This window comes from Prunus dulcis, chromosome 7, assembly GCF_902201215.1.
Source record: "Prunus dulcis chromosome 7, ALMONDv2, whole genome shotgun sequence".
NCBI classification, from domain to species: Eukaryota; Viridiplantae; Streptophyta; class Magnoliopsida; order Rosales; family Rosaceae; genus Prunus; species Prunus dulcis.
This window is the reverse complement of record NC_047656.1, coordinates 14,412,948-14,439,628: the sequence shown is the minus strand read 5'-3', so window position 1 is coordinate 14,439,628 and position 26,681 is coordinate 14,412,948. Positions and strand designations below refer to the sequence as shown.

General features: G+C 38.2%; 3 protein-coding genes and 3 pseudogenes across 3 annotated transcripts; 4 read left to right on the top strand and 2 right to left on the bottom strand.

Annotated features, from left to right (window-relative positions):
• The first annotated feature begins 893 nt into the window (after positions 1–893).
• LOC117635429 (reticulon-like protein B13) lies at positions 894–8,245 on the top strand. Its single transcript, XM_034369751.1, has 3 exons — positions 894–1,087; positions 1,190–1,401; positions 7,897–8,245. The coding sequence occupies exons 1-3, from the start codon at positions 894–896 to the stop codon at positions 8,079–8,081; spliced, it is 591 nt and encodes a 196-aa protein (XP_034225642.1). The 3' UTR covers positions 8,082–8,245.
• A 13-nt stretch (positions 8,246–8,258) lies between these two features.
• On the top strand, positions 8,259–9,255 carry LOC117635428 (annotated as a pseudogene).
• A 738-nt stretch (positions 9,256–9,993) lies between these two features.
• On the bottom strand, positions 9,994–11,401 carry LOC117634696 (2-alkenal reductase (NADP(+)-dependent)-like). The gene has a single exon (XM_034368884.1). It carries the CDS (start codon positions 11,338–11,340, stop codon positions 10,291–10,293), a length of 1,050 nt encoding a protein of 349 aa, XP_034224775.1. The 5' UTR covers positions 11,341–11,401; the 3' UTR covers positions 9,994–10,290.
• A 708-nt stretch (positions 11,402–12,109) lies between these two features.
• Positions 12,110–16,103, bottom strand: LOC117634695 (pentatricopeptide repeat-containing protein At4g37170). Its single transcript, XM_034368883.1, has 2 exons — positions 13,643–16,103; positions 12,110–12,372 (listed from the first exon to the last, which is right to left on the bottom strand). Exon 1 carries the CDS (start codon positions 16,101–16,103, stop codon positions 14,028–14,030), a length of 2,076 nt encoding a protein of 691 aa, XP_034224774.1. The 3' UTR covers positions 12,110–12,372; positions 13,643–14,027.
• A 452-nt stretch (positions 16,104–16,555) lies between these two features.
• LOC117634921 lies at positions 16,556–20,397 on the top strand (annotated as a pseudogene).
• Positions 20,398–21,044: 647 nt separating this feature from the next.
• Positions 21,045–24,729, top strand: LOC117635926 (annotated as a pseudogene).
• The last annotated feature ends 1,952 nt before the right edge of the window (positions 24,730–26,681 follow it).

The window sequence follows — 26,681 nt, the reverse complement described above, 5'->3', positions numbered from 1 at the left end:
ATTCTGGCTGTTGGGTTGGATGTACTGATTGTTTAACAGGTGGAAAAATTTGGAATTGGTCAAAATACAGGGGAAACTCTGCCGAAATTTCGGCAGAAGTCTAGGGGAATTTTAAAGAAAATTTGAAGCAAGAAGGGTAAAAAGGTCTTTTGTGTCCGACATTCGCCAGGTGTCGGACACGCACCGGACTTGGCTCGAATTCCAAAGTAGAAATTGGGTCGGGTCTTGTCACTAAAAGTTTAATTTCAGTAGCTCCTTTATTTGCAAGTGTTGCTTTGGAAGTGAGTGTATATATAATAATTTCTGAAGTATTCTCGACTCTTGACCTCATCACATAACGTTTGGTAGAAATTGTTAAAAGTGCTTATGAGTTATAAAATACGTATTTTTGAAGAAGTACTTTTCAAATAGCTTCCAATTGGGGGGCTATAAAAAAGGAGTGGTGATTTTCCCACTCCAATTTTATCCACTTACACTCCATTCTATAACTAAAAAAGAAGTGTAGTTAAATAAAATTGGAGTGGAGAAATCATTATCCTAAAAAAATCCATTAGGAATATGAATGCAATGGGTTGGGCTTGATGAAATCCTGTTTGGGTTAACAATCAGACAAGAGGTAAGCCTTTTCCTCTCCTGGAACCGTATGCGCTGTTGTGTACTCCCACAGTCCAAGGCTCCACGCAAGAAGTGACCACAAATGGAGAAGGCTTGCATGGTTTCCACGTTTCCAATACTCAGATCCATACGTGTAAGCCCAAAAACCAAACACCCTTTAAGCATATCTCAACTAACCGCTTCAAAATCAATATTTCAAAATTAGCGTGTCCTGCTCTTCATCTTCATCTTCATCTTCAGCTTGAGCTTTGCTCCAGTCATCAACATCTATCACCAACATGTCTGATACTTTGAGTGATATAATCCTGTGGAGGAAGAAGAGGCAGAGTTTGCTGACTCTTTTGACAGCAACAGCAACATGGGTTTTACTCCAAGTCTACCAATTCAACTTCCTCACTCTGATTTCATACCTGGCCATGTTTATTGTTGCTTCGTTGTTTCTTTCAGGCAACTTGCTCAGGCTTCTTGGCAAGTAAGTGAGCTAAGCTCCCCTGCTTTCTAAGATCCCATGTTCTTGTTCTTTTTATATTGTGTTGTGTAACGATTTTTGCATTTTAATTTGCTTTATTTTCAGAGCGCCTCCAGACTTGTCAAGAGTGGGAACTTCGGAGAAGTCAGCTTCGGAGATGGGCAATACCATTCGAGCATGGGTCGAAGAGGGAATTCGATGGATGTTTTGGGTTGCTGCAGAGAGAGAATGGTTTGTATTTGTTGGAACTGTCTCTGGTTTGTTGCTAGTCTCCCGTGTAGCGACATCCATCGATCTTCTTACCCTTTTATATATAGGTAATGACTAATAAAAAGGAAACTCCTTGACTTACCTAACTAATTTAATGTCTGGTCCGATTAGTGTCACAAAATTTGTTCCATTGTATGTTAACAAACATGTCAATTGATTTAATTGGGGATAAGTGCTCTAATTAACGTAATATGTTATCGGAGTTAGCGTTAAACTTAGTGTTGTTGTGTTGGTCGCATGTGTTCTAAGTCGTTCACATGTTACTGTTAATAATTACTCGCATTTCCCTTCACACAATGATATGTATAACCTTAAACGTGGATTGCACAAATATATTTAATCCAATATTTCTCTGTGGAATTCTGTGGATTGCAAGTATTTTTTATTCTCTTTTAAGTGAATAATTAGCCAATGGTTAATACGTCTGAACCAATGGTTAATCGACTAATTTGGACTAAGGACGTTCAGTAGTTACATAGCATGCGTTGCTAGGAAACTGGTTTTGTACAGTATTTTCTTGAGCACTGTTGACCTGCTGGAATAGCTTTAGTCGGTGAATAGTATTTTTCTTCTTTTTGTTTCTTTGTTTTTTCTTCCATCCACGCGGTGTCTGTGTCTCTATTGTTTTTTGGTTTCTTCTTTGTTTCTTTGCTTACTGTTTTACATGTAAACGAAGAAGAAATTGCTTCAGAAGTATTAGATCATCAAGTCGATGCCTTAATGATATTATCTTTCCCAGGGCCGCCATGAGTTTAGGCGATAAATTAATTGAGCCCCCTTTCTTAGTATACAATAAAGCTTAATACGAAAGGATATTTTTTTTGGTTAATTTATTCTCTTTGGTTTAAACATAATAATTTCATTCTAACAAAGCAAAAGTACATGAATCATAAAAAACAAAAATCATAGATTTAGGTCCATACATAGTCATAAAGCTTCTAACATTCAACAAAACAACCTATTCTTTGACAATAGTTCTCAAGTAGTTTTTTTGGGGCCGAAAGGTGCTCATTAAACCAATAAAGAGAATCAACAAACCACCTAACAAAAGATAGAGGCCAAGCCCCAACAACAATGTGAGAAAGGAAAAGCAAGAGAAAAACTCAATAGAGACTGGAAGATAGGGTTTAGGGTGGGAAAAATTAGTTTGCTGGATAGGAAAAAATAGTAAGAAAAATTCATAAATCTGATTACATTTTCAAATTCTCATGCCTCTCTCTCTCTTCTTGGTCACCATCAATCTAAAAGACAGGGATCAAAAGAGAGTGGTTTGTATTTGTTGGAACTGTCTCTGGTTTGTGGCTACCGTCGATCTGTTAGAATTCTCTGATCTCTATATTTCAGATTAGGAAGAAGTGCACATTCTAGAGCATTTTGCTAGAGAGAGAGTGAAGAGAAAATAGAGAATGCACTGTTCTATTGAAATCTGTCAAATCTGCAGCTTACAAAGTGTGATTGCCAGGAGAGAAAATGTGATTCTCTTCTAACAGAATTACAGCTGTCATCCTATTAGATGTTTACACATGTCATACCAAATCTAAGCTAGAGAATCCACCTAGACTATGATCTAATGGTTCTCATTACATCATTTAAATAGACTTAGCAGCAAACAGAACAAATAGAAGATAGCTTCAGCTCTAAGAAATCTGCTGGAGGATTATATTTCAACACTCCCTTCTAATCCTTTAGCTGATTTCACTCCAAGCAAGCTTCTCAGCCTCACAAACCGATCCTTAGGCAGAGCTTTAGTCAAAATGTCTGCTATCTGATCTTCTGTTTTGCAGTACATCAGTTCAATTTCTTTTGCTTGAATGGCTTCCCTTATAAAATGAAATTTCCTGCTGATGTGTCTTGTCTTTTGGTGATGAACTGGATTCCTTGCCATTGCAATTGCTGAGGTGTTATCACATAGAATTTGAGTCCCTTCTATCTGTTCTTCACCAAAATCTTCAAGCACAAATCTGAGCCACTTAGCTTGTGAAGTTGCTTCTGCAGCACTCACATACTCAGCTACGGCTGTAGATAGAGCAACTGTGTTTTGCTTGATGGAAGCCCAAGAGAACATGCCTGAGCCTAGTGTGAAGGCATATCCTGAGGTGCTCCTCATATCATCCTCACTCCCAGCCCAGTCACTGTCACAGTACCCAATTAGAGTAGCTGTCTTCCCCTTTGCAAACTCAATTCCAAAATCCAATGTGCCTTGAATGTATCTCAGCACCCTTTTAGCAGTTCCCATGTGTTTCTTTGAGGGATTGTGCATAAACCTAGCAAGCAAGCTAGATGCAAACATGACATCTGGTCTTGTGGCAGTCAGATAAAGGAGACTTCCTACAATCTGTCTGAATTCACTTTCATCTGCTGCTTCACTCCCATCTTCTCTACACAATTTCTCATTCACCACTAATGGAATTGCCACTGACTTGCAGTCTCTCATTCCAAACTTCTCAAGAATTTTCATGGCATATTTCTTTTGATGAATGAAAATATGCTTGTCAGTTTGTTCCACTCCCATGCCAAGAAAATGGTGCAACAGACCCAAGTCTGTCATCTCATAGTGTTGCATCATATCTTGTTTAAATTCTTCAAGCATTTTAGGACAGCTTCCAGTATATATAATGTCATCTACATAGAGGGAGACAATGATAATACCTGAGGTGTCACTTGTTTTGATATAGAGAGTAGCTTCACTTAAGCTTTTCTTGAAACCTGCAGTGTTGAAATAGGCATCTATTTCATCATACCAGGCCCTTGGGGCTTGGGTCCATATAGAGCCTTGCCTGTAACCTTGGTTGGTTTCCTTGCTCTCTTGAACATATCCTTGAGGTTGTTCAACATAAACTTCCTCCTTTAGAATGCCATTGAGAAAGGCAGACTTCACATCCAATTGAAATAGGTTCCATTCCTTTTGTGCTGCAAGGGCTATCAAAGTTCTGATGGTGTCAAGTCTTGCCACAGGGGCAAATGTCTCATTATAGTCGATTCCAGGCTTCTGTGAATAGCCTTTAGCCACAAGCCTAGCTTTATTCTTCTGCACAGTGCCATCTAGGTTCAGTTTGACCTTGTAGACCCACTTAACACCAATTACTGGTTTGTTAGATGGCCTGTCAACTAATTTCCAAGTATTGTTCTTCTCAATCATCTCCAATTCAGCCTCCATTGCACATCTCCATGATTCATCCAAATCTGCTTCTTCAAAGCTGTCAGGTTCTACAATGCACATGTTGCATTGTGCCATGATGTCATTAATACTCCTCCACTTGTGAGGTGTGTGATCAAGCCTTTGAGTCTCATCAAGCATTTCTTCCCCTTGAGGTGCAATTTCTTCTTCCATCTGCATTTGAGTATCCAAGAACTGAGATTGTTCATCTAATACCCTCTGTTCAGTTTCTGCAGTATCTTGATTTCCATCTGGCATAGGTATTCCCACATCTGCATTGCTAGGATTCTCCCATTTCCATGAGGCTTCTTCATCAAAATAGACATCCCTAGACAAGATAATCTTTCTTGTCTTAGGATCATACAGTCTATAGCCTTTTTCACACAATCCATAGCCCACAAAAATGCATTTGTGACTGTTTTCTTCCAACTTGTGTCTCAAAACAGAAGGAATAAGCACATGACATAGGCATCCAAACACTTTCAAGTGTGCAATACCTGGCTTTCTTCCTGTGTAGGCCTCAAATGGTGTCATTTTCTCAAGAGACTTAGAAGGACACCTGTTGAGAAGGTAGACTGCTGTATGAACAGCTTCTGCCCAAAACTCATATGGAAGACTCTTTTCATGTAGCATAGACTTTGCCATCTCAATCACAGTCCTGTTCTTCCTCTCAACAACTCCATTTTGCTGAGGGGAATATGCTACTGTCAGCTGTCTTTGTATTCCAGCCTCACTGCAGTATGCAAGAAATTCATTTGACATGAATTCTCCACCTCTGTCACTTCTAAGTGATTTCACTTTGTGTCCACTCTGCAATTCTGTCATTGCTTTGAACTTCTTGAAACATTCAAAAGCATTGGATTTATTTCTGAGAAAATAAACCCAAGCCATTCTTGTATAGTCATCAATGAATAACAGGAAATATCTGTTTTCTGACATTGATGCAATCTGCATTGGACCACAGATGTCAGTGTGAACTAATTCAAGTGGAAACTGAGCTCTCCAAGTAGATTCTGCAGGAAATGAGTCTCTATGTTGCTTTCCCAGCTTGCAGCCTTCACCCACTGCTAAATCCTTCTCCAGACTAGGCAGTCCATGAACCATGTCTTGATTTGCTAGCATCTTGATGCTTTGATCATTAAGATGACCCAGCCTTTTATGCCAAGTCTGCAAACTGTGAGTCACACTTGCTCTCAACACCAACTGAGTAGCAGGTACCATTGTGAGAGAGAAACACCTATTGCTAGTCATTGGAACCTTAGCTATAGGATTTTGCAGTGACCAATCATCAAAAATTGTCACCATTCCCTTTCCAAATACTAAACAATACCCATGTTCCATCATCTGACCAACACTTAGCAAGTTCTCCTCTAAACCAGGCACCAACATCACTTCTTGAATGTGTTTTCTGCCTGTCTTGGTTTCTATCACAAGAGTACCTTTTCCTGCAACTTGAACTGTCTCTCCAGTCCCCATTTTCACCTTGGAAGTTACATCCCTTCGAATATCTATCAGTAGCCTTTCATCTCCAGTCATGTGGTTGCTACAACCACTGTCCACATACCAAGAATTGTTCAATTTCACATCTGTCACAGCATTGCATGCATAAAACAATGTTCCAGTTTCTTCAACCTGATTGGCATAGTTCACCTTCTGCACAGATTGATTGTCATGGCAATTTCTAACCATGTGACCAAACTTTCCACATCCTCTGCATTTTGGTTTTCCTTCAAACCAGCACTTGCCATAGTGCAGTTTTTCACAGTGCTTGCAGGGTGTTTTAGTTCCATCATTTGATGCATTTGGTTTGGTATTTGAATTGGACTTGTTATTCCAATTCTTCCCATTTTCCTTCCAGTTCTTCTGAGACTTGTTACCTCCAGAAGAACTTCCATTCTTAGAGCTTTTACTCTCAATGTTCAGACTAGTGAAAGCCTTTTCTGTGGAATTTTCATTGTGCCTATCTAATCTGAGCTCAAAGTTCTTGAGAGATGCAACCACTTCTTGAATTTCAAGAGTGTCAAGATCCTTTGAATGCTCAATCACAGAACATATAGAATCATAAGATCTAGGCAAGCTAATAAGCAATTTCTGCACAACTCTTTCTCTAGGTAACTCTTCACCATAACTTTTCATTTGATTAATTAGATCAAACAGTTTAGCAACATAAACAGAGAATGACTCACTATCCTTCATACGAGTGTATTCAAACTCTCTACGTAGGCCTTGTAGTTTCACACTTCTTACCTGTTTATCACCTCTAAACTCCTGCTTCAGAATATCCCATGCACCTTTTGAGGTTTCTTCATTCACTATTCTGGGAAAAATTTGGTCTGAGACTGCACCTTGGATCAGTCCAAGTGCACGAGCATCTTTCATCAAAGTCTCAGCCGTTACAGACTTCTCTTCTTCAGCAGCTTTAGATCCTTCTTCCTTTCCTTTTTCCTTCGTTGGATCTGAAGCATCAAAGCCATTTTCAACCAAATCCCACAGTCCATGAGATTTCAGGATGGTCTTTAATCGAATGCTCCAAAACTCATAGTTTTCTCCATTGAACACTGGTGTACGAAGCTCAGAAGAGCTTGATCCTGCCATGTTAGACATCAGACGCAGCTAGACAAGCTTCGTGAAGTTTTGAGTGAGCTCAACGTCAGCTCAGCCAAGCACCAGCTCCTTCCTCACAGATTCACGCCCAATAAACAATCAAACCTGGCTCTGAGGCCATGTTAGAATTCTCTGATCTCTATATTTCAGATTAGGAAGAAGTGCACATTCTAGAGCATTTTGCTAGAGAGAGAGTGAAGAGAAAATAGAGAATGCACTGTTCTATTGAAATCTGTCAAATCTGCAGCTTACAAAGTGTGACTGCCAGGAGAGAAAATGTGATTCTCTTCTAACAGAATTACAGCTGTCATCCTATTAGATGTTTACACATGTCATACCAAATCTAAGCTAGAGAATCCACCTAGACTATGATCTAATGGTTCTCATTACATCATTTAAATAGACTTAGCAGAAAACAGAACAAATAGAAGATTGCTTCAGCTCTAAGAAATCTGCTGCAGGATTATATTTCAACACGATCTTCTTACCCTTCTATTCTATATATAGGTAATGACTAATAAAAAGGAAAATCACTTACCTAACTAATCTTATGTGTAGTCCGAATTCATAGTCTAATAAGATAAGTTAAAAGACACAATAATATAAGTTAGTGTCACAAAATTTGTTCCTTTGTATGTTAACAAACATTTTAGTACGTGCTTTATTTGTAATAAATAATGAAATCATGACAGACTTGGAATAAATGGTACACAGAGAATGCGAAAATTTGATGACCCTAGCAATACTAGTTTGTATATAATTTGGGTGGTTTTGCATGTAGGTATTGTCACGGGCATGACAGTTCCAGCAATGTATGTCAAGTACCAGGACAAGATAGAGTGGGGCGAGGAGAAATTAAAGGCACAATTGAAAAGGTATTACGACATGGTTGATGAGAAGGTAGTGAAGAAGATACAGAACAAGCTTGTGACAGTCCGGGAAGAGAAGGAGAAGAAGGTCGAGTAGCTGCTTATAATTTGCATGCCTTGCTTGGAAATTAATTGCATGTAAAATTTCTCGAGTAGGTATCTTGACCTTGTGTGCAAGCTTAGTTGTAAATTGTGGATCACTCATTGATCAAGCCCATGCCTTGATCTTGTGTATTCTATATATAGTATACCTGTGTAGTTTCACGAAAAATAAATGAAACATATCTTATTGCTTCCTGTTTCCTCTGTGTAAATTGTAATTTCCCAATTCCCCGTTACCCGTTATATTCGATTTCTTGCACTACACTCAAGTTGAGGGAAGTGAAGGAGAAGGTTCAGTAGCTAGCTACTTAATTTGCATGCTTTGCTTGGAAAGTTTCATGCATTTTACAATTTTCCTTTTCTCGTTTGGAGTCTTGACCTTGTCAGCAATTTAGTTGTATACGTAGCATGTAGTCAAATTTCTTCTAGGAGAAGTCCTGGCTTTGATCTTGTCTTTCCAATAGTTATATGTGTAAGTAATATATAGAGCCTACCAAAAACACTCCTATAAATGACACAAGCATTGCTCCCTCATTTCTCATACTCATTAATGCTGGTTCTTCTTTAAAAAAAAAGGTACTAACTACGGAAAAAATACTTATAGATGCTACTATAGGACGCGCATTAGAGGCGCTACTAGGAGCTGTTTCACAAGCAAGGGAGAGAGCACACATGTATGAGTCTATTCTTGCACAACTAGAATTCACAATTCAAACCATCACTCCAAAAATCAGTGAAATCGATCATCTTTCTGAAGAAGATTTCCCAGACGATGTCATTTACCGAACACGTCTACAGCTGATTCAAGGCAGGGAACTAGTCAATAAGTGCTCGAATGCGGGTTGCTGCAACTTATGGAAGAGCCAAATGTACTACAAGAAGCTCCAAGAGTTGGAGGACTCTCTTCGGAGGCTGATTACTATTGATTTGCAAGTTAAGGTGGCACTGGATGTTATAAGGATTTCGACTGAGATGAAGGAATTGTGTAGGAGATGGATCAAAAGAATAAAATGGATGTGCATGGGGATGGCAGGGGATGGATTTTTAACATAAGTGGAAGTAAGGTTTTGGGTAAGTTTTCTGGATTGAAGAGGCTTGTGCAGACTGTGCAGTCAGTACCAAAGCGAATCCTTATGAATTTGGTTACATGTGGGGCTATCACAGAATAAATCTATATAGCAGCTTCTGTCCCAAAAACTATGGATTGAATATTGTGTAAAATTAGTGTTCTGGATGCTTGATGTTGGTGTTAAAGTAATAAAATGATGCAAATCAAATCCCTCCAATTGATTGGAGGGAACCAAAATTCAAGGAGACCTTCGAAATTCCCCTTTTTTTTTTTTATTATTTTTTTATTATTTTTTTTTATTTTAAAATTTTCAAAATAGCCAACATGCTGTACTTTAACTATTGGAACAACCCTATTAAAAAAGACAATTGGAACGTTGTGTACTAGATCTATCTTAATTGAGTAACTTTTCAGGACAGTCACACTGTTACGTAATGTTATCAATTTATTCATATTGTAACACATGTATTTATTTATTAATAATATATCATTTTCCTATGAAATATGAATTATATTGTCTATCCATATTTTAACTTTGTAACACCACGTGACTATTTGATTGTAACTCTCTAAATTTTATGTGTCTATTGAATTTTAAGTCTATCAACATTTGGTATTTCGGGTTTATATACATTTACTGGTTAGAATATAGGTATCCAATACCTCATTTTCTTCTATCTTACTCGTTAGCAAATCAAATGAAAACTTGAATCTATGATTTTGACACATAATATGTCACGAGAACTTAACTGGATGTTAAAAGGATTTCGGACTGAGATGAAGGCCCAGTTTAGGAGACAGGATCAAATGAACCTTCATCAATGGGGAAGTAAAGTTCTAAGTAAGGTTTCTGGATTGAAGAGGGCTTGTGCAGACTGTCCAGTCAGCACCAAAGCGAGTTCTTCTGATTCTGAATTTGGTTACATGTGATTCTTTGACAGATTAAACAGCAGCTGCTGTCCAAACTCAAAGACATTGGATTGAAAAATAACATAATATTCTATAATTACGAAATTACTATTTAGTTTATTATTATTATTTTATTTGCACACCAGCAAAGGATTGATTGTGTAAACTAGTAGTAAGACAAGGTTCCTTATTCACTTAATATATTATTAATATTGCCAGAAGTATCTTACTCCTTAGCAATACAAACGGCCTGCTTACCAACATTGCGGCCATAGAAAATTCCAACAAGAGCAGAAGGGGCATTCTCCAGGCCCTGAGCAATATCTTCAACATAGACCAGCTTCCCTTCCTGCAAGTATTTGATACATAACTCGACCAACTCTGGATACACATGCCCGAAATCGTTTTCAACAAACCCCTTCATCTCGATCCGCTTCATGATCAGGCTAAACATATTGTGTACACCCTCTGGTTTCTCAATATTGTACTGAGAAATCATGCCACAGAGTGCAATCCGGCCATGAACTTTCATGTGCAAGATAACTTCATCAAGCATGTGACCGCCCACATTGTCAAAGTAAATGTCAATGCCTTGAGGGAAGTACCTTCTTAATGCCGAACCCAAATCATGCTCCTCTTTGTTGTTAAATGCTTCATCAAATCCCATCTTGTGCTTTAAGAGATCAACCTTCTCTTTAGTGCTGGCACTTCCAACAACATAGCAACCCATAAGTTTGGCAAATTGACCAACAAGTTGACCAACTCCTCCTGATGCAGAAGAAACATACACACAATCCCCTTCTTTGGGATAGCATATTTTGTGAAATCCAGCATAAGCAGCAATTCCTGGCATGCCCAGAATGCCTGCATAGTATGAGCGGGGTACGTCGGTAAAATTGATCTTGTTTAGGCTATCAGGGGTAGTGATCAAAGTGTACTCTTCCCATCCAATCATTCCCCAAACAAAGTCACCTTCTTTGAAGCTTGGATGTGTAGACTCTATGACTTTGGACACGCCATATCCCACAAGGACAGAGCCAGAGGTGAAGGACTGGACAATAGTCCCGGAATGGGAGATATGATCGGACATGCGGTGCCGCATGTAAGGATCACAGGAGAGGTATAGGTTCTTTAGAAGAACAGCAGATGATGTGGAACCATGGGAAAGGGTGCAACTGGTTGTAGAGGATCGCAATCCAAAGTCACTCTCTTTTGGGTACCCAGTTACATAGTGATTCAGGACGATCTGTTTGTTGGGAATGAGCTTCTTCATCATTGTCTTCTTCTCTTCCTCTCCCTTGTTCAACTTTATTGTTTCTAGCTTCCTAATTTTCTCCTAAGATATGAAGGTATGCATGTGGGTGGGTACAGAAAGTAAAGAGTGCGTTAGGTGTAGCAAGTGGGTGGGTGAAGTGAAAGAATTAACGATAGAGTGCAAAAGCACTTCCACCGCAAGGGTTTAGCCTTGGCATGAGGGGGCCCTAGGCCTGGAAGGAAGCTCTAGCGCAGAAGACCCAGCTTGGGCAAGGTGCGGGACTCACGAGCCCAAGCAAGTCCACAAGGAGATTTGGCATGTCCTATTGCCTTCGGGCAGCTGACGTCAGTGCAAGATATTTAATTTTTTTTTTTTTTTTAGCAGCGTTGCATCGGCACTGTCAAAAACCAACGGCTACAAGTCAAGTGGCTTCTCTCGGAGACTCCGATCCGAAAATCTCCTCCAATCCAACGACTGCCCATTTTTTGGCTAAAAAAATTGAAAAAAATATCTAAAAAATTTGTAAAAAATATCAAAAGATGATGGACATTTTTTTATATATAAATACATACCAATATTATTCACTTTCCGCACCAAATCTTCATACAAATTCTTCTCTTTCTAATATTTTTCACTTTCCATACCAAATTTTATACTGCTAAATTCCATTTGTATAAAAATACAAATTGCCTCTTCCATCGAAACTGGAGGGTCGTGGATAAACGTTTGAAGCGGTCAAAATCTTGGCGACGAGGTAAAAAAAAAAAAATTTGTTTTATTCAATTTAATGTCATTTTATTTATTTATATTATCTTGCATTTTCAATTTCATTTTTTTAATAGATTATTCAAGGCAAAACAAAAAAGAGGAAAACCATTACACATAGCTCCTCAAGTAAACAATGCCAATAGTCGGTTCCCGTGGTGCATTCCGTGTCGAAAATAATGGTACTATTACGTCCTCCGAAGGAAAATACTCCCCCACGTCGTGATCCGGTGCCCCCCGCCAATGATTGAGTCGTTATTGTACTCGATTGTGTCGGACTATGAGGACCTGAAGTATTTCAATAGTACGATGAGTTAGTAGGTTCAATTGTATGATGAGTGAAATGTGAATTTTATAATAAATATGGACACATGGCAACCGAAAATTTTATCAGAAAATTTTATCTAAAATTTGAGATGAGAATTTTATAATAAATAATGACACATGACAATCGAAAATCTAATCAAAATTAATCGTTTAAGTATAAAAAATAAAAAATAAAAAAAATAAATAGTAATTACCCTTATCCTTGTCCATAAGGGTGAAATGAAAGTACTCTAAGAAAGCATGGTATGTCCCTTTTGAGAACTTCTATGTAAAGTCAAGTCATGAGCATTTTCCTTCTGTGTTGTTTTTTGTTTGTTTGTTTTTGTTGAAAAACTAATGCTCATTTGTTCTACAAAGTTCTAGAAAAGTCAAGTGAATGGCTAAAGTATGGCAGTGGAAGAAAACTCTAGAGCATGACTACAAACATGTGGTTGGGAGAAAGTGCCCAAGTCGGTGGACCAAGGCTAAGTCGACAAACAATCATGTATAAATAGGCATGCAACCTACAATGAAATGTGGAGTGAACCAATAAACTCCCAACCTATGTGGGAGCTACAAGTTACCTTACCCAAACAAAGTCATGCACGTTGGGGAGTCCACTAATAGAACTCCCAATCTATGTGGGAGCAAACAAGCTACACAAATCTAAGATAGTAAGCTAGCAATCTAAACTAGCTAATCAACTAAAAGTGGTTAACCACTACAACTCCCGATCCACGAGGGAACTACACGTGAGCTACCCAACCCAGGGAAGAAGCTTGAAGACGAGCTCAAGCTAGGGCCAAATAGCCCAAACTAATCGAAGTCAAGTGTGGTGGCCAATAAGCCAATAAGTTATGAAGAAGACCAATTAGCCTAACCCTATATACACTAAGCTATGTAATATTCTCCTCCAATGTAATAAAATCACTTTGTCTCAACTATTGTCCTATTGTCCTAAATCCCTTCATCACATCACATAAACCAACAATGGTATTAGAGCATCACAAACACTCATCACACACCTCCTAAAATTCCAACAATTTTTCATTCGTTCCGTGAATACGAATTGCTCTAGAGTCCTTAAGAAAACTGTATATTTTCATACGTATTTAGTTCTTCCCTTAAAGTATTAGACCATGCAAGAGGGCTAAGTACTTTTGCATTACAGGATTGGTAGTATTGTAGTTTCAATAAAAAAAACCATGTGAGAGGCCACAAATAACTTTAAATAAAGGGTAGTATAATGTACCGAGTCTCATAAACTGTAAAGATATGCTTTGAATTTCATTGGTGATGTTTGATTGGCCATATGAGGACGCTTGATGTTGAAAGATGTAGCTGCAAACAGTTCTCAAGTCTGAATGGGTATTGGTTCCATTCTTCTCATACGATCAAACAATGAAGCCTAATTGATGTTAAAACGGCGATTTACCATTGAGGCCTCAAGCAGTCCCCAGCTATTTCCAAGACCTCATAGCACACCGATAAACTCGGATGTCAATTTCTTCCCCCTAAGCTCAATCAATCCACCATATGTGATCTAGTTCTTTTGACTCAGAACAATACGAGGAAAATTCCCAGATCGCATTCTGTGGTAGGACTCAAATGCTTTACAGACGACTCGGTGATTCAAATCACCAATAGTCTCGACATGAGCAGTTCCCATCCTCAAAACAATGGAACCGATTTGAATCCCGCACTATTATTTTTCTGTTAGCAATCTTAGAAATAAATTTAATCGCAGTATGACAATCTACACATGTTCTTAAATTCTTAAAAACCTTGATTGGTGTTCCTGGTGGAGTAGAAATAATGCCAAACGCAACTGCAAGCTTCTCACTGTGGTAGGAGAGGTTATGCTCTTTCTGCTCCTCCTCAACATCATGCAGCACAAAATTTGTGTCAGGGACATACCCTTCTTCCTTCATCCTCTTTGAAAGCTCATGCAAAAAGAAATGTATTTCATCATATCTCAGGTGGGACTTGTCTCCTACTAAGAAAACATGCACCTCTCTCTTGATCTCAATCCAACTCAAACCTGGTTTCTTTATTACCCCTCTTTCATGCATTGTTTTTCTGACCTTTGTTACTTCATCCCACATGCCACCAGTAGCATAAATGTTGGCTAGAGTAATATAAGTAGCAGGATTCTCAGGTTCTATCTCAAACAATGCTTCTGCAGCTCGCTTTGCCAGCTTGAGGTTTCCATGAATTCGACAACCACCAATTAAGGAAGCCCACAAGAACTTATCCGGCTTCATTGGCATTTCATTGATAAAATTCTCAGCCTCTTCAAATCGGCCAGCTCGAGCCAATAAATCAACTACACAGGCATAGTGATCCGCAGTATGTGCTAAACCATGTTTTGCCTTAATTGAATGGAAATATTCAAGTCCTTTTTCAACTAAGCCAGCATGAGTACAAGCGGAAAGAACACCTACAAAAGTAATGTGATCAGGCTTAGTACCTGATTTAAGTAACAATTCAAACAACTGAAGAGCCTCATAAGGTTGACCATTCTGAGCATACCCGACGATCAGGGAAGTCCATGAAACCACATCTGGATGGGGCATCCCTGTAAACACCATATTTGCATTCACTGTGTTTCCACACTTCGAATACATATGAACAAGGGCACTTGATGCAAACGACAAGGGGTCAAATCCTATCCGTGTCATGTACCCATGAACCTGCTTGCCCAGGTTCTCAGCGGCATGATGAGCGCAGGCATTCAAAACCCCTGCAAAGGTGAACTCATTCGGCCTAATGCCCGACTTCATCAACTCCGAGAACAAAGCAAATCCCTCTTCCCTCTTCCCATCCTCAAAATATCTATCAATCATGGCTGTCCACGAAACAACATCTCGATTCACCATCTTATCAAAAATGCGCTTAGCTTCCTCTATACTCCCACATTTTCCATACATATCTGACAAGGCACTCCAAACCACCTCATCCGAGTCCAACCCAGTTCGCATTATAAAACCATGAATCTCCTTCCCCAGTCTTAAACTCTGGATGGCTGCTGAAGCAGCTAGAGCACTAGACACGGTGAACTTATTAGACTTTGAATTATCGTGCCTTTGCATCATCCTATACAACTGCAAAGCCTCTTTAGGCCTTTCATGGCGAACATACCCTGATATCATTGCGGTCCAAGAAAAATTATCTTTCTCAGGCATTTCATCAAACAGTTTCCTAGCTTCACCAAGCTGCCCTACTTTGGCATACCCAGAAATCATAGTATTCCAAGAACACAAATCTCTCTCAGACATTTCATCAAAAACCTTCTGGGCATCCACAAGACTCCCACATTTTGCATACAAGTCAATTAAACGATTACAAATGAACAGCCCGGGCACGAACCCAGACACTTTTGTGTGGGCATGGACCAATTTTCCCTGCACAAGAGCTCGTTGTTGAAGACAAAACTGCAACAGGGTCGAGTATATAGAAGCAGAGGGCCTATCTATTCGGTTGAGCAACTGAACCGCTTCTGCCAAGCGCTTTTGCTCGCAAAGAATGTCTATGGCTTCTTTGAATTTTCCGTCCTTGCACAAGCGGCTTATGAGGCCGTCTTTGGTGTTGGACTTGAAGAAAGTTTTCTCAATTAGAGGTTTGTTTAGTTGGGTTTGGGAAGATGATGAATGGGTTCTGTTAAAGCAAATCAGAGAAAAGGATCTGGGAATTTTGAGAGTCAAGGATTTCATGGTGGCCGTGGTGGAAAGCAAAGTTTGATTCTTTGAAGATTTAAGACTTCAATTTTTTCGCGCCAAGGGAAAAACTTTTATGGGCCAAAGTTAATAAAATGGTCCAGCTTTCGCTAATTGGGTCTCAGAAATTTTTGGGGCAAAGTTGATAAAATGGGCCGAAGTCTTTTGGTTGCAGTAGGTAAAAGAGCAAGAAAGAAACCGAACATGAATACCATCGCTGTCTTCGAAAAAAAACAAAGCATGTGTTTCTTCATTCTTCCTCCTACGTCTGTCTGAAGGACAAGGAATGGAGACTTAAGGCAGGAAGGTTCTTTGCCAAAAGAGAGAAGAAACCGCGCATTAATTCATAGCTACTGTTTTTGGTCAATGGAGTTTCAAAAAGTAGATGCAGGGTGGTGGTGGTGGTTCCATCCAATTTCTAGGTCTCATCTCATCAGGTTAAGGGATTTTGTCTTGCATCCTCTGAATCACTCAACGTGCATGTTACTGTTTCAATTATATTATTGGTTACTTTGGTATTATTTATTAATATTAATATTAAGACATAAATTATATTATACCACTGCTGATTAGTTCAGATAATTTACTTTTTATTTAATCTTTGGCTTATCAATGTATTGTAGTTGTAAAAACTCTTGTCCCCAGCTTTCAATAAGATATCAATATTTTCTAGAAACAGTAGGGTAGGATGCTGCGGAAGTTTTCTTGAAAGCTAAGCATAATGTGCTTGGTCAGTCAACGGGTGGGGTGAGGGGAGGGGGCTAACTCGGAAATTCTGAGCTTCCACTTGTCGGTAGAATCAATTCTCCCTTATCTTGAGTATTTATCACCAATTACAAATCAAGAGAACATTGAGTTTTTCATACCACTCTGTTCTCGTCTTCAACTTTAGATTGAAATTATACGATTTCAAGTTAGTTTTTGGGTTTTGGTGGCGTGGTGGGTTTTGTTGTAAAGAGTCAAGAATGGATCTTTTTGCCGGGGGTGCTGTAGGAACGTTGTTCACTGTGCTGTATGAAGTAGTTAAGGATGTGAAGGACAAGACCATGATGTTTAAATCCCTCCTCGGAGATCTCAAATCCACGCTAGATTCTTTGAAACCGCTGATCGAAGACATAGAAAAGTACAACAATTTGATGGATCGTCCAAAGGAGGAACTAGAAAATTTCAAAGAAAAAATGAAGAATGGTGCTGTGCTTGTTCCCAAGTGCTCCACTGTTAGCCGGTGGAATACGTATAAAAAGTATAAATATGCCAAAAAGCTTCTTGATTTGGACCAATGTCTGAATAGACTGTTAACCATACTGAACGCTGGGGGAGTAAGGGATGGGAAGGAGACCTTGTATAGGGTAATGAACATTGAAGAGAAAATTGATAAATTGCAAATAAAAGAAGAGGTTGTGTTGCCAAAAAAATTGGACATCAAAGCTTGGTGTGCAGTACCTGAACTTCCACCTGTTACAGTCGGATTGGACGAGCCTTTGAGGGATTTGAAGAAGAAGCTTCTTAAGGACGATGTGTCAATGCTTGTGCTGACTGCTCATGGAGGATCCGGGAAAACCACATTGGCAACAAAGTTCTGTCATGATAAGGAAGTTAAAGGTATGATTGCATTTTCTGTTTTATTGGTTCCCTCTATTGGTAAACAGTAACTATTAATACTTGTACACAGATTTATATGACAGATTTCTTATATTGTATTGATAGATAAATTCAACAACAATATCTTCTTTGTCATTGTTTCAAAAAAGCCCAACTTAGACTTTGTAGAAGAAGTATATCAAAGCATGAATTCAGAGGATGCAAGACAAAATCCTCTGTTGTTGATCCTGGATGATGTTTGGTTAGGATCCATATCTCTTCTTCAGAAATTTGATGGACTGAAAGGGCCAAATGGCAAGATTTTGGTGACATCAAGATCCGAGTTTCCAGGATTTGGTACTTCGTATTTTCTAGAATCATTGAATGATAAAGATTCAATGACTCTTTTTCATCATTCAGCATCTCTGGGAAACAGGAGCTCTAGTATTCCAGAAGATCTTCTGAGAAAGGTGATTTCTTACCCTGCAATCTACACCATATATGCTTATTTATGCCTCAAATATTAAAGAGGGAACAAAGTAGGGAAATAATTTTTCGTCTTTTATGCGAAGTACCCATACACACAAATGAATATCCATTTTACCATATCAACCTGCAAATGATCAGTTATGCCTATTTTGCTTGTGAACTACAACTAAAATAAGAATGAAGAAAAGTAGATACTAGATAGTCATTTAACCATTTTCTCATCTTCATGAAACCAATGAGTTGTTTTAAGAAACTTGAACATTCGGTCTGCAAGTCAGATAGTAATTCACTTCATTTGGAACAATTGAACTGCAGATAGTAGAGCGCTGTAACGGATTTCCACTTGCCATTACAGTGACCGGAAACTCACTTCGCGGACAAGCTACAGAGTTCTGGCGTAAAAGACTGAGAGACTGGTCTAAAAGTTCTATTCTTGATATTGAGACTGAGTTGCTTCTTCGCCTTCAAAGTAGCATAGATGCCTTGGATGAAAAAGATGCTATCATCAAAGAATGTTTCATGGACCTTGGTTCATTTCCTGAAGACCAAAGAATCCCTGCTGCTGCTGTCATTGATATGTGGGCAGAGTTATATGAGCTAGATGAAGACTTTCTGTCCATTACAAACCTCCTCGAGCTCACCACTAGAAGTCTGGCAAATCTTGTGATCACCAGGTATGCAGGGTTCAATATCTCTTATGTATAGTATTCTCATTCAAATTTCCATATTCACGAACAATTGCTAACCTTAATTTACAATTGCAATCTGTATGCTGAAGAAATATCTTTTAAACGACTAATCTTTTATTACCAGGAAGGAGAATATGGAGATGGTGGATGACTACTACGTTGAACACTTCGTTACCCAGCATGATATGCTCAGAGAGCTGGCTGTCTATAACGCAAAACTAGACCCAATAGAACAGAGAAAAAGACTAATTGTAGACATAAGTGGAGACAATGAACCCAAGTGGTTGACAGAACAGAAGTCTCAACCCATCAAGGCTCGCCTCTTATCTATCTCCTCTGGTTGTTCCATCTCTCTCGCTCTCTTTATTTTTAGAAAATTCAGATGTATGAAATCATGCACACACGCACATGTACCCGCACTCATGACAAGCACACACATTAGGATATGAGGAGAACTTTCATTTAATTTCCATCCACAGCTCTTATCTTGTAGCATATTGTTTGCAGATGGAGTGTTTTCAACAAAATGGCAGAGCATTCAACTACCAGAGGTTGAGGTCCTAGTTTTGAATATTCAGACAAAGAACTATGCCTTGCCTCAATTTGTGGAGAAAATTGACAAAATGAAGGTTCTAATAGTCACAAATTACGGTTCATTACCTGCTGAATTGAGTAATTTTGAGCTACTGGGTTCATTATCAAATCTGAAGAGAATCAGATTAGAGCGCATTTCGATTCCTTCCATAACCAAGAACCCCATACAATTTCGGAGTCTAAAGAAAATTTCTTTATTCATGTGTAACATCGGTCAAGCTTTGAGCAATTGTTCAGTCAAAATTTCAGATGCATTCCCAAATTTAGAGGAAATGAATATTGACTATTGCCATGATTTGGTGGAATTGCCAACCGAGGCCTGTGATCTTATTCATTTAAAGAAGCTCAGCATCACCAACTGCCATAATCTATATGCCTTGCCTGAACGGATTGGGAAGCTGGCCAATTTACAAGTGTTGAGGTTAAGGTCCTGTACAGACTTGGTAAAACTTCCAGGCTCGATGAAGAACCTCAAAAAGTTAGTCTTTCTTGACATATCTGATTGCTTCAGCATTAGGGAGTTGCCTGAAGACATTGGTGAAATAAGCAATTTAAGAAATATCAACATGAGACAGTGCTCAAGATTGCAAGAGTTGCCTCTATCAGTTTTTGATCTCGAGCAGTTAGAGGAAGTGATATGTGACGAAGAGACAGGAAGTCTGTGGGAGCCCTTCTTGAACTGTCTCAGAAGCACACGCATAATGGTGGCCAAAGAAAATATCAACCTGAATTGGCTCCAATAGCTTCAATTTTGAGACCTGTCTTTTTCTTACTGAATGTTGGAGCAACTTCTTAATTTCCCTCTCGTGGTTGGAATTTTCTTATTTGTTTTCTTGATGTTCTTTCAGAACAAGATGAAAATGTGTCTACTCAAATTGTATTTGAAAGGTCTTCTGTTTTGTGAAATGAAATGAGCGTCTGAGAATTTGTATTTACCAGTTTTTGCTTGTGAATTATTGCATCTTTCGTTTGGTTGCTTCACACGGTTTGTCTTTATCGTTTTTCTTTGAACTTGTCACATTCATTAATTAGAAACAATCTGACAAATACAATTTTTGGGTTGGCCAATACCTGCGGGGTGGCGGGAGAAAAACTTTCCTGGAACGGGGATGCCAAAGTAAGCATTCCGCGTCAGTCTTCCCGTATTCCCGGCCAATTAACTCCTGACAGCTGTCAACTACATTGTAATTAAGGGGGGTGTATCCAATTCATACTTATAAAGACTTTTTTTAAGTGAGTGATTTTCATAGAGATGACAAATTTTTAAATACTTTCATAGAGTTGATAAAAGTCACTAGTAAATTGGCAAGACTTTTGCTCTTAACAATTAGCCTTAAAAGTATAGAAAAGTCATTCATTTAATAAGCTTTTTAAAAGTCATTAACTTTTTGGATACCACCAAACTTTTAAATACTTTTTAAAAGTCATAACTGAATACCACCAAACTTTTAAATACTTTTAAAAAATCACAATTGAATACCACTAGACTTTTATATACTCTTTAAAAGTCTAAATTGAATACCTCCAGACTTTTAAACTCTATGAAAGTCATTAAAAGTTTGAATTGAATACACCCCCCTAAGTCTCCTAATAGAGTCAATCATGTTTGAAATCCTCATTTATCTTATCTTGCATGATTGCCAACAAAGAAAGAGAAAAATTTGTATTGCCAGCTTTTGAGTCTCTGGTTTCCTGTGTTTCTTGGCTTCCAAATTTAAGTGTCTCACTTTTCCTTATTTCCCAATCTACCAAGATGCTGTTTTGTGCTCCTGTCTTAAAGTAGAGATGAAACTCAAACAAGTCTTCTGATTTTGGCGTTGAGTTTTGTTGCTAAGGATCAAGAATGGGAGGAGCAGGGGAGCTTATTGGAGGGTCTGTTCTAGGAACACTTTTTAGTGTGCTGTATGAACGCCTTGAGAAGCTGATCATCAAGAATTTCAAATATAAAAACATCCTCAACGACTTCAAGTCAAATTTAGACTCTTTAAAGCCAGTGATCGACCAGATAGAAGAATACAACACGGAATTGGATCACCCAGAGCAGGAACTGAAAGACCTAAAAGAAGTGATGAAGAAGGGCATAGAGCTCCTCGTCAAGTGCTTTGAGGGTGGTGAGTTTCAGTTCTACGAAAAGAACAAATATGCCAACAAACTTGTTCAGTTGGACAAATCTCTCCAAGCACTTCTACAGAGACTGCATGTGCAGGGCATAAGGGATGTGAAGGAGAGCTCGGTTTCGGTGAGGAACACAAAGAAGGAGCTCAGCCGAATTGAACCACTGCTTAGCCGAATTGAATCAAGTTTGGTGTTACAAAATCAAGCTAAGACTGAAGCTTGGTGTGCAGCACCTGAACTTCCGCTGCTTGTAGTTGGGTTGGATTTTCCTTTGAAGGAATTGAAGAGGAAGCTTCTTAATCTTAAAGATGGGGTGTCAATGCTTGTTCTGACTGCTCCTGGAGGATGTGGCAAGACCACTTTGGCAACAACATTTTGTCAAGATCAGGAAGTCAAAGGTATCTTTTATTCCTTTTCAATTGTTAGCTTTGATCAAGAATTGGCCTTATATACACATATTTGCTGGGAACATGTTTTCTTGAGAAAATTGCCACACACATTTCTTACTCTTTGGATATACTAGGACTGCAATTATATATGTTTAATCTTTGTACAACCATAGACAGATTTGAAAGAGACCTTAATGACAGCATTCCTATATTTTCTTTGGATAGATACATTCGGGGACAATATCTTCTTTGTCACTGTTTCAAGCAACCCCAACTTGGAACGTATTGTTCAAGAACTTCATCTACGCAGGGGTTCCAAAGTACCTACTCTCGGAAACGAAGTAAATGCAGTTAAGTGGCTGCACCATTTTCTCAAGGAACAAGGACAAAATCCTTTACTGGTCCTGGATGATGTTTGGTCTGGATCAGAATCCCTTCTGGAGAAGTTTGATCAAGTTAAAATGCCAAATTATAAGCTTTTGGCGACATCAAGGTCTGAATTTCCTAGATTTGGCTCTTCATATCATTTACAGTCATTGGATAATGACAATGCAATGAAACTTTTTCATCATTATGCATCTTTGGGAGATAAGAGCTCTGATATTCCAGAAGATCTTTCAAGACAGGTACTTTTTAGTTGCAATGCACTATATATATGCTTATTCATGCCTTACAAGAGGGGGAAAATAAATTATGTTCGCTTTTAACACAAAGCATCCATACAGACGAGTGAACACATCCATTTCACCATATCAGGTTGAGTAATCATGCATTTAAGCTTACTTGTGATGTACAACTAAAATTAAAATAAAGAAGCTTAGATAGTTTTTAACCATCTTCTCATCTTCAAGAAACCATTGAGATGATTTTCAGAGACTTGAATTTGGGTATGCGAGTCAAAAGGTAATTGATTTGATTCTTGAAAATTGAACTGCAGATAGTACTAGTAGAGCGTTGTAAGGGATTTCCACTTGCCATTAAAGTGCTTGGGGGATCACTTTGCAGACAGCCTATAGAGATCTGGACACAGAGATTAAATGAATGGTCTAGAGGTTCTACTGTTCATGATTCAGATGGTGAGTTGCGATTTTGGCTCCAAAGCAGCTTCGAAGCATAGGATAAAGAAATGCCTATTATTAAGGAATGTTTCTTAGACCTGGGTTTGTTTCCCGAAGACCAAAGAATCCCTGCTGCTGCCCTCATTGATATATGGACAGAGTATTATGATCTAGATGAAGATGCAGAGTGCATTGCAAACCTCTACAAGCTCTCATACCGAAGTCTCGCTAATCTTGTAGTCATAAGGTGTTCATGCTTCTGTCTTTCTCTTGTATGATATTTTCGCCCTATAATTTTCTATTCATGTACTAGTTGCTGCTGATAACTGGTTATTGCAATATGTTTTCTGAAGAAATCTCTTGTAAGTAACTTAGTTTTGATCATCACCAGGAAGGAAAAGGTGGAGAAGGTGGAGAAGGTGGAGAAGAAGGAGGGGAATCAGTACTACAGTGAACACTTTGTTACCCAACATGATATTCTTAGAGAGCTGGCTATCTACTACTCAAAACAAGAACCAGTAGAACAGAGAACAAGGCTGATTATCGACAAATGTGGTAACAGACTTCCCAGTTGGTGGAGAGAACAGAAGCATCAACCGATGAAGGCCCGCCTATGAGATCTCAACAACTGGTTGTCCCATCTGTCTCTTTAGCAACTACACATATACATGCTTCCATATTAGTTTCACCTCACACTCACATCAATTAGCATGTTGTTACTTTGCAGACAGACTGTTTCCAAAAAAACTGCACAACATGCAAGTACCAGACGTTGAGGTTCTAGTCTTGAATTTCCAGACAAACAACTATGCCTTACCCGAATCTGTGGAGAACATGGATAAATTGAGGGCTTTAATAGTCACAAATTCTGTCTCACCTGCTGAGTTGAGCAACTTTCAACTTCTGAGTTCATTATCGAATTTAAAGAGAATCAGATTAGAACGCATCTCAATTCTTTCCATAACCAAGAACCCCATAGAATTGAAGAGTCTGCAGAAGATATCCTTGTTCATGTGTAATATCGGTCAAGCTTTCACCAACTGCTCCATCCCAATCTCATCAGCATTCCCGAATCTAGAGGAAATCAACATTGACTGTTGCGATGATCTGGTGGAATTGCCTGCCGACCTTTGTGATCTTATTCGACTAAAGAAGCTCAGCATCACTAACTGTCATAAGCTATCTGCCTTGCCTGAAGAGATTGGAAAGCTGGTCAACTTAGAAGTGTTGAGGCTAAGGTGCTGCACAGATTTGGTAAAACTTCCAGGATCCATTGAGTACCTCACTAGGTTACACTTTCTTGACATATATAAATGTTTCAGCATTGAGGAATTGCCTGAAAGGATTGGTGAATTGAGTGGTTTAGAAACAATCAACATGGGACAATGCTCAAGATTGCAAGAGCTACCGTATCAGTTTTGAATCTTGGGAAGTTACAAGAAGTGATATGCGATGAAGAGACAGAAATATTATGGGGGGAACCTTTCAAATCCCATCTCACAAAGGTAAAGATATCAGTGGTAAAAGAAGACTTCAACCTAAATTGGCTCCACAATCTTTGAGAGCTGTCTGTCTTTAATAAACGTACATGTTGGGGCATTTTCCTAGTTTTCTTCTCTTTTGTGGATTTTATTTCGCATTTGCCTTTGTATGAGATATTTTTGCATAGTAAAAACAGTTTGAATGAGAGGATTTGGATTTACCACCATATGGTAGAGATTTAATTTCTTATGAGGAAGGACAGAGGAGGGCAGGGGCTACCCTTCCTTGTGCGAAAGAAGTGTACAGTAAAGAAGACAATAGTCTACCATTCTTCTTGAAAAAATTTGAAAGCTGTAAACTCCAATTTAGTTGCAATGCTAAAATATTACTTGGAGCCGAACTCAAAAAGCTTTTGAATAAGCTTTACTCAAGTAATTGAATCCACCTAATATGTGCTTCAAATTGCTAAGTTTGTTTCGTTTATGATTTTGGCTTCATAGACGAAAGAGATAAATAAAAATAATAACTGATTGTTTGTTTCAACTTTCAAGTATAAAATTAGAGTTTTTCTATTTAAACCCCACACTTTTTTTTGTTTACTCTAATACTTAAATCATTAAAGCTCTTATGTTTTATTATTGTGAAAAGGCAAAAAAAGTCATCTAATTTAATATTTAACCTTAGTACATCTATACACACGCCACTGGATGCGTTTCTAGCCTATGGCAAGCGGGGCTCAAGCCCGCCCAAATGTTTGTTAAAAAAATATTACCTACGTATGTTCAGTCCACTTAAATTAAACCTATACAAACCATTTTTTTTTCTCTCTCTTCCTTCTCTCTCTCCTCTCTTTTTTTTCTTTTTTTTTAATAGTTCTTTTCCTTCTATCTTCTCTCCTCTCTCTTACTTTTTTCTTTCTTTTCCTTCTCTCTTATCTCCTCTCTTTCCTTTTGTCTTTCTTTTCTAATTAAATTAATTTTTTTTTTGGTCTCCCGCAAACCCCAAGCCCCGCCTATTATTTTTTTATTTTTTTTTTGTCTTGCACAAAGACAGTTGTTTCAAAAATTAAGGAACATGATTGATAGGGCTATGGAGCTCAAGGTGGAAAGCCAGAAATGGGTGTCATAATGGACCTTTGTAAAAGGAAACAAAAGGAGAAAGGAGGTCACAACTCAACCAAAAAAAAAACAAAAACAAAAAAAACAAAACAAAACCTAGCTCCGCCAATTTTCTTCCTTCTCATTTCTCTCGATATAAATACTTTTTTTAATGTTTATTAATGAAATTCACTTGTACCGTTGATTTTAGTATATAAGTTTTGCCCGATCGGCTTTCGAATTTTGGAAATGCCACTACACCCCATCACTCTTCATATTAAGTTTTAGAAAAACACAAACTCCTTTACATCCTATTACCAATTTACTCTTCTCTTTCAATTCAAGAAACCTATTACACTCTCATCTTCTCTTTATAAACCCAAAATATGACATGCAAATAGTAGTTTGTGGGTCATCAATTGAGATATGCTACTTAAAGAGATATTTAATGTTACAATGCCATTAAGATTATAAGAGCCTCAAAAGAAAAAAAGAGGAAATTATAAAAATGTAACAAACAATTTTTTTTTTCTTCTATAAGCTCCATCCTTGAAGACCCATAAAGTCTGCAATCTGCAAAACCTAAAACTAATGCTTCTAAGGTCGAGCTGAGAACCCAAGAAATGGTATCAAGATCACAATAGCGGATCCTCCACTATAACTACAGGAAAAAGAGAATTTTGGAACCTTCTCATTTTACAACATATTTGAAAATCTTCGAGACTTTGGAAATAGTAGGGTGTTCTTAGAAATTATGAAAATTTTGAATTAGAAGTTGAGGTGAACTTAAAATATAGGGTGAACAAAGAAAAGCGTGAAGTTTAAATATAAAAATTCTAAAATTATTGTGTTATAATTTCACAATTAGATTTGGAAAGTGTGTAAATACAAATTTTTGAAAATGAAAATTGACCTAAACCATTATAAATAAATAAAAAGGTTTGAGTTTAGGCATGAAGTAACCGCACCACATGATTGATGATTGGTTAGTTTGCGCGTGGCCTATTATGTAAATTTCTGCATCAGGTTATGTGTGTGTTTGATTGCTTTACCGTTTGTCTTTATGTCTTTGTCGTCTTTC

Coding starts and splice junctions, on each gene's coding strand:
- LOC117634695 (XM_034368883.1), bottom strand. CDS start 16,103: ATGAAATCCTTGACTCTCAAAATTCCCAGATCCTTTTCTCTGATTTGC.
- LOC117635429 (XM_034369751.1), top strand. CDS start 894: ATGTCTGATACTTTGAGTGATATAATCCTGTGGAGGAAGAAGAGGCAG. Junction 1,088..1,189: donor TTGCTCAGGCTTCTTGGCAA/GTAAGTGAGCTA, acceptor CTTTATTTTCAG/AGCGCCTCCAGACTTGTCAA. Junction 1,402..7,896: donor TCTTACCCTTTTATATATAG/GTAATGACTAAT, acceptor TTTTGCATGTAG/GTATTGTCACGGGCATGACA.
- LOC117634696 (XM_034368884.1), bottom strand. CDS start 11,340: ATGATGAAGAAGCTCATTCCCAACAAACAGATCGTCCTGAATCACTAT.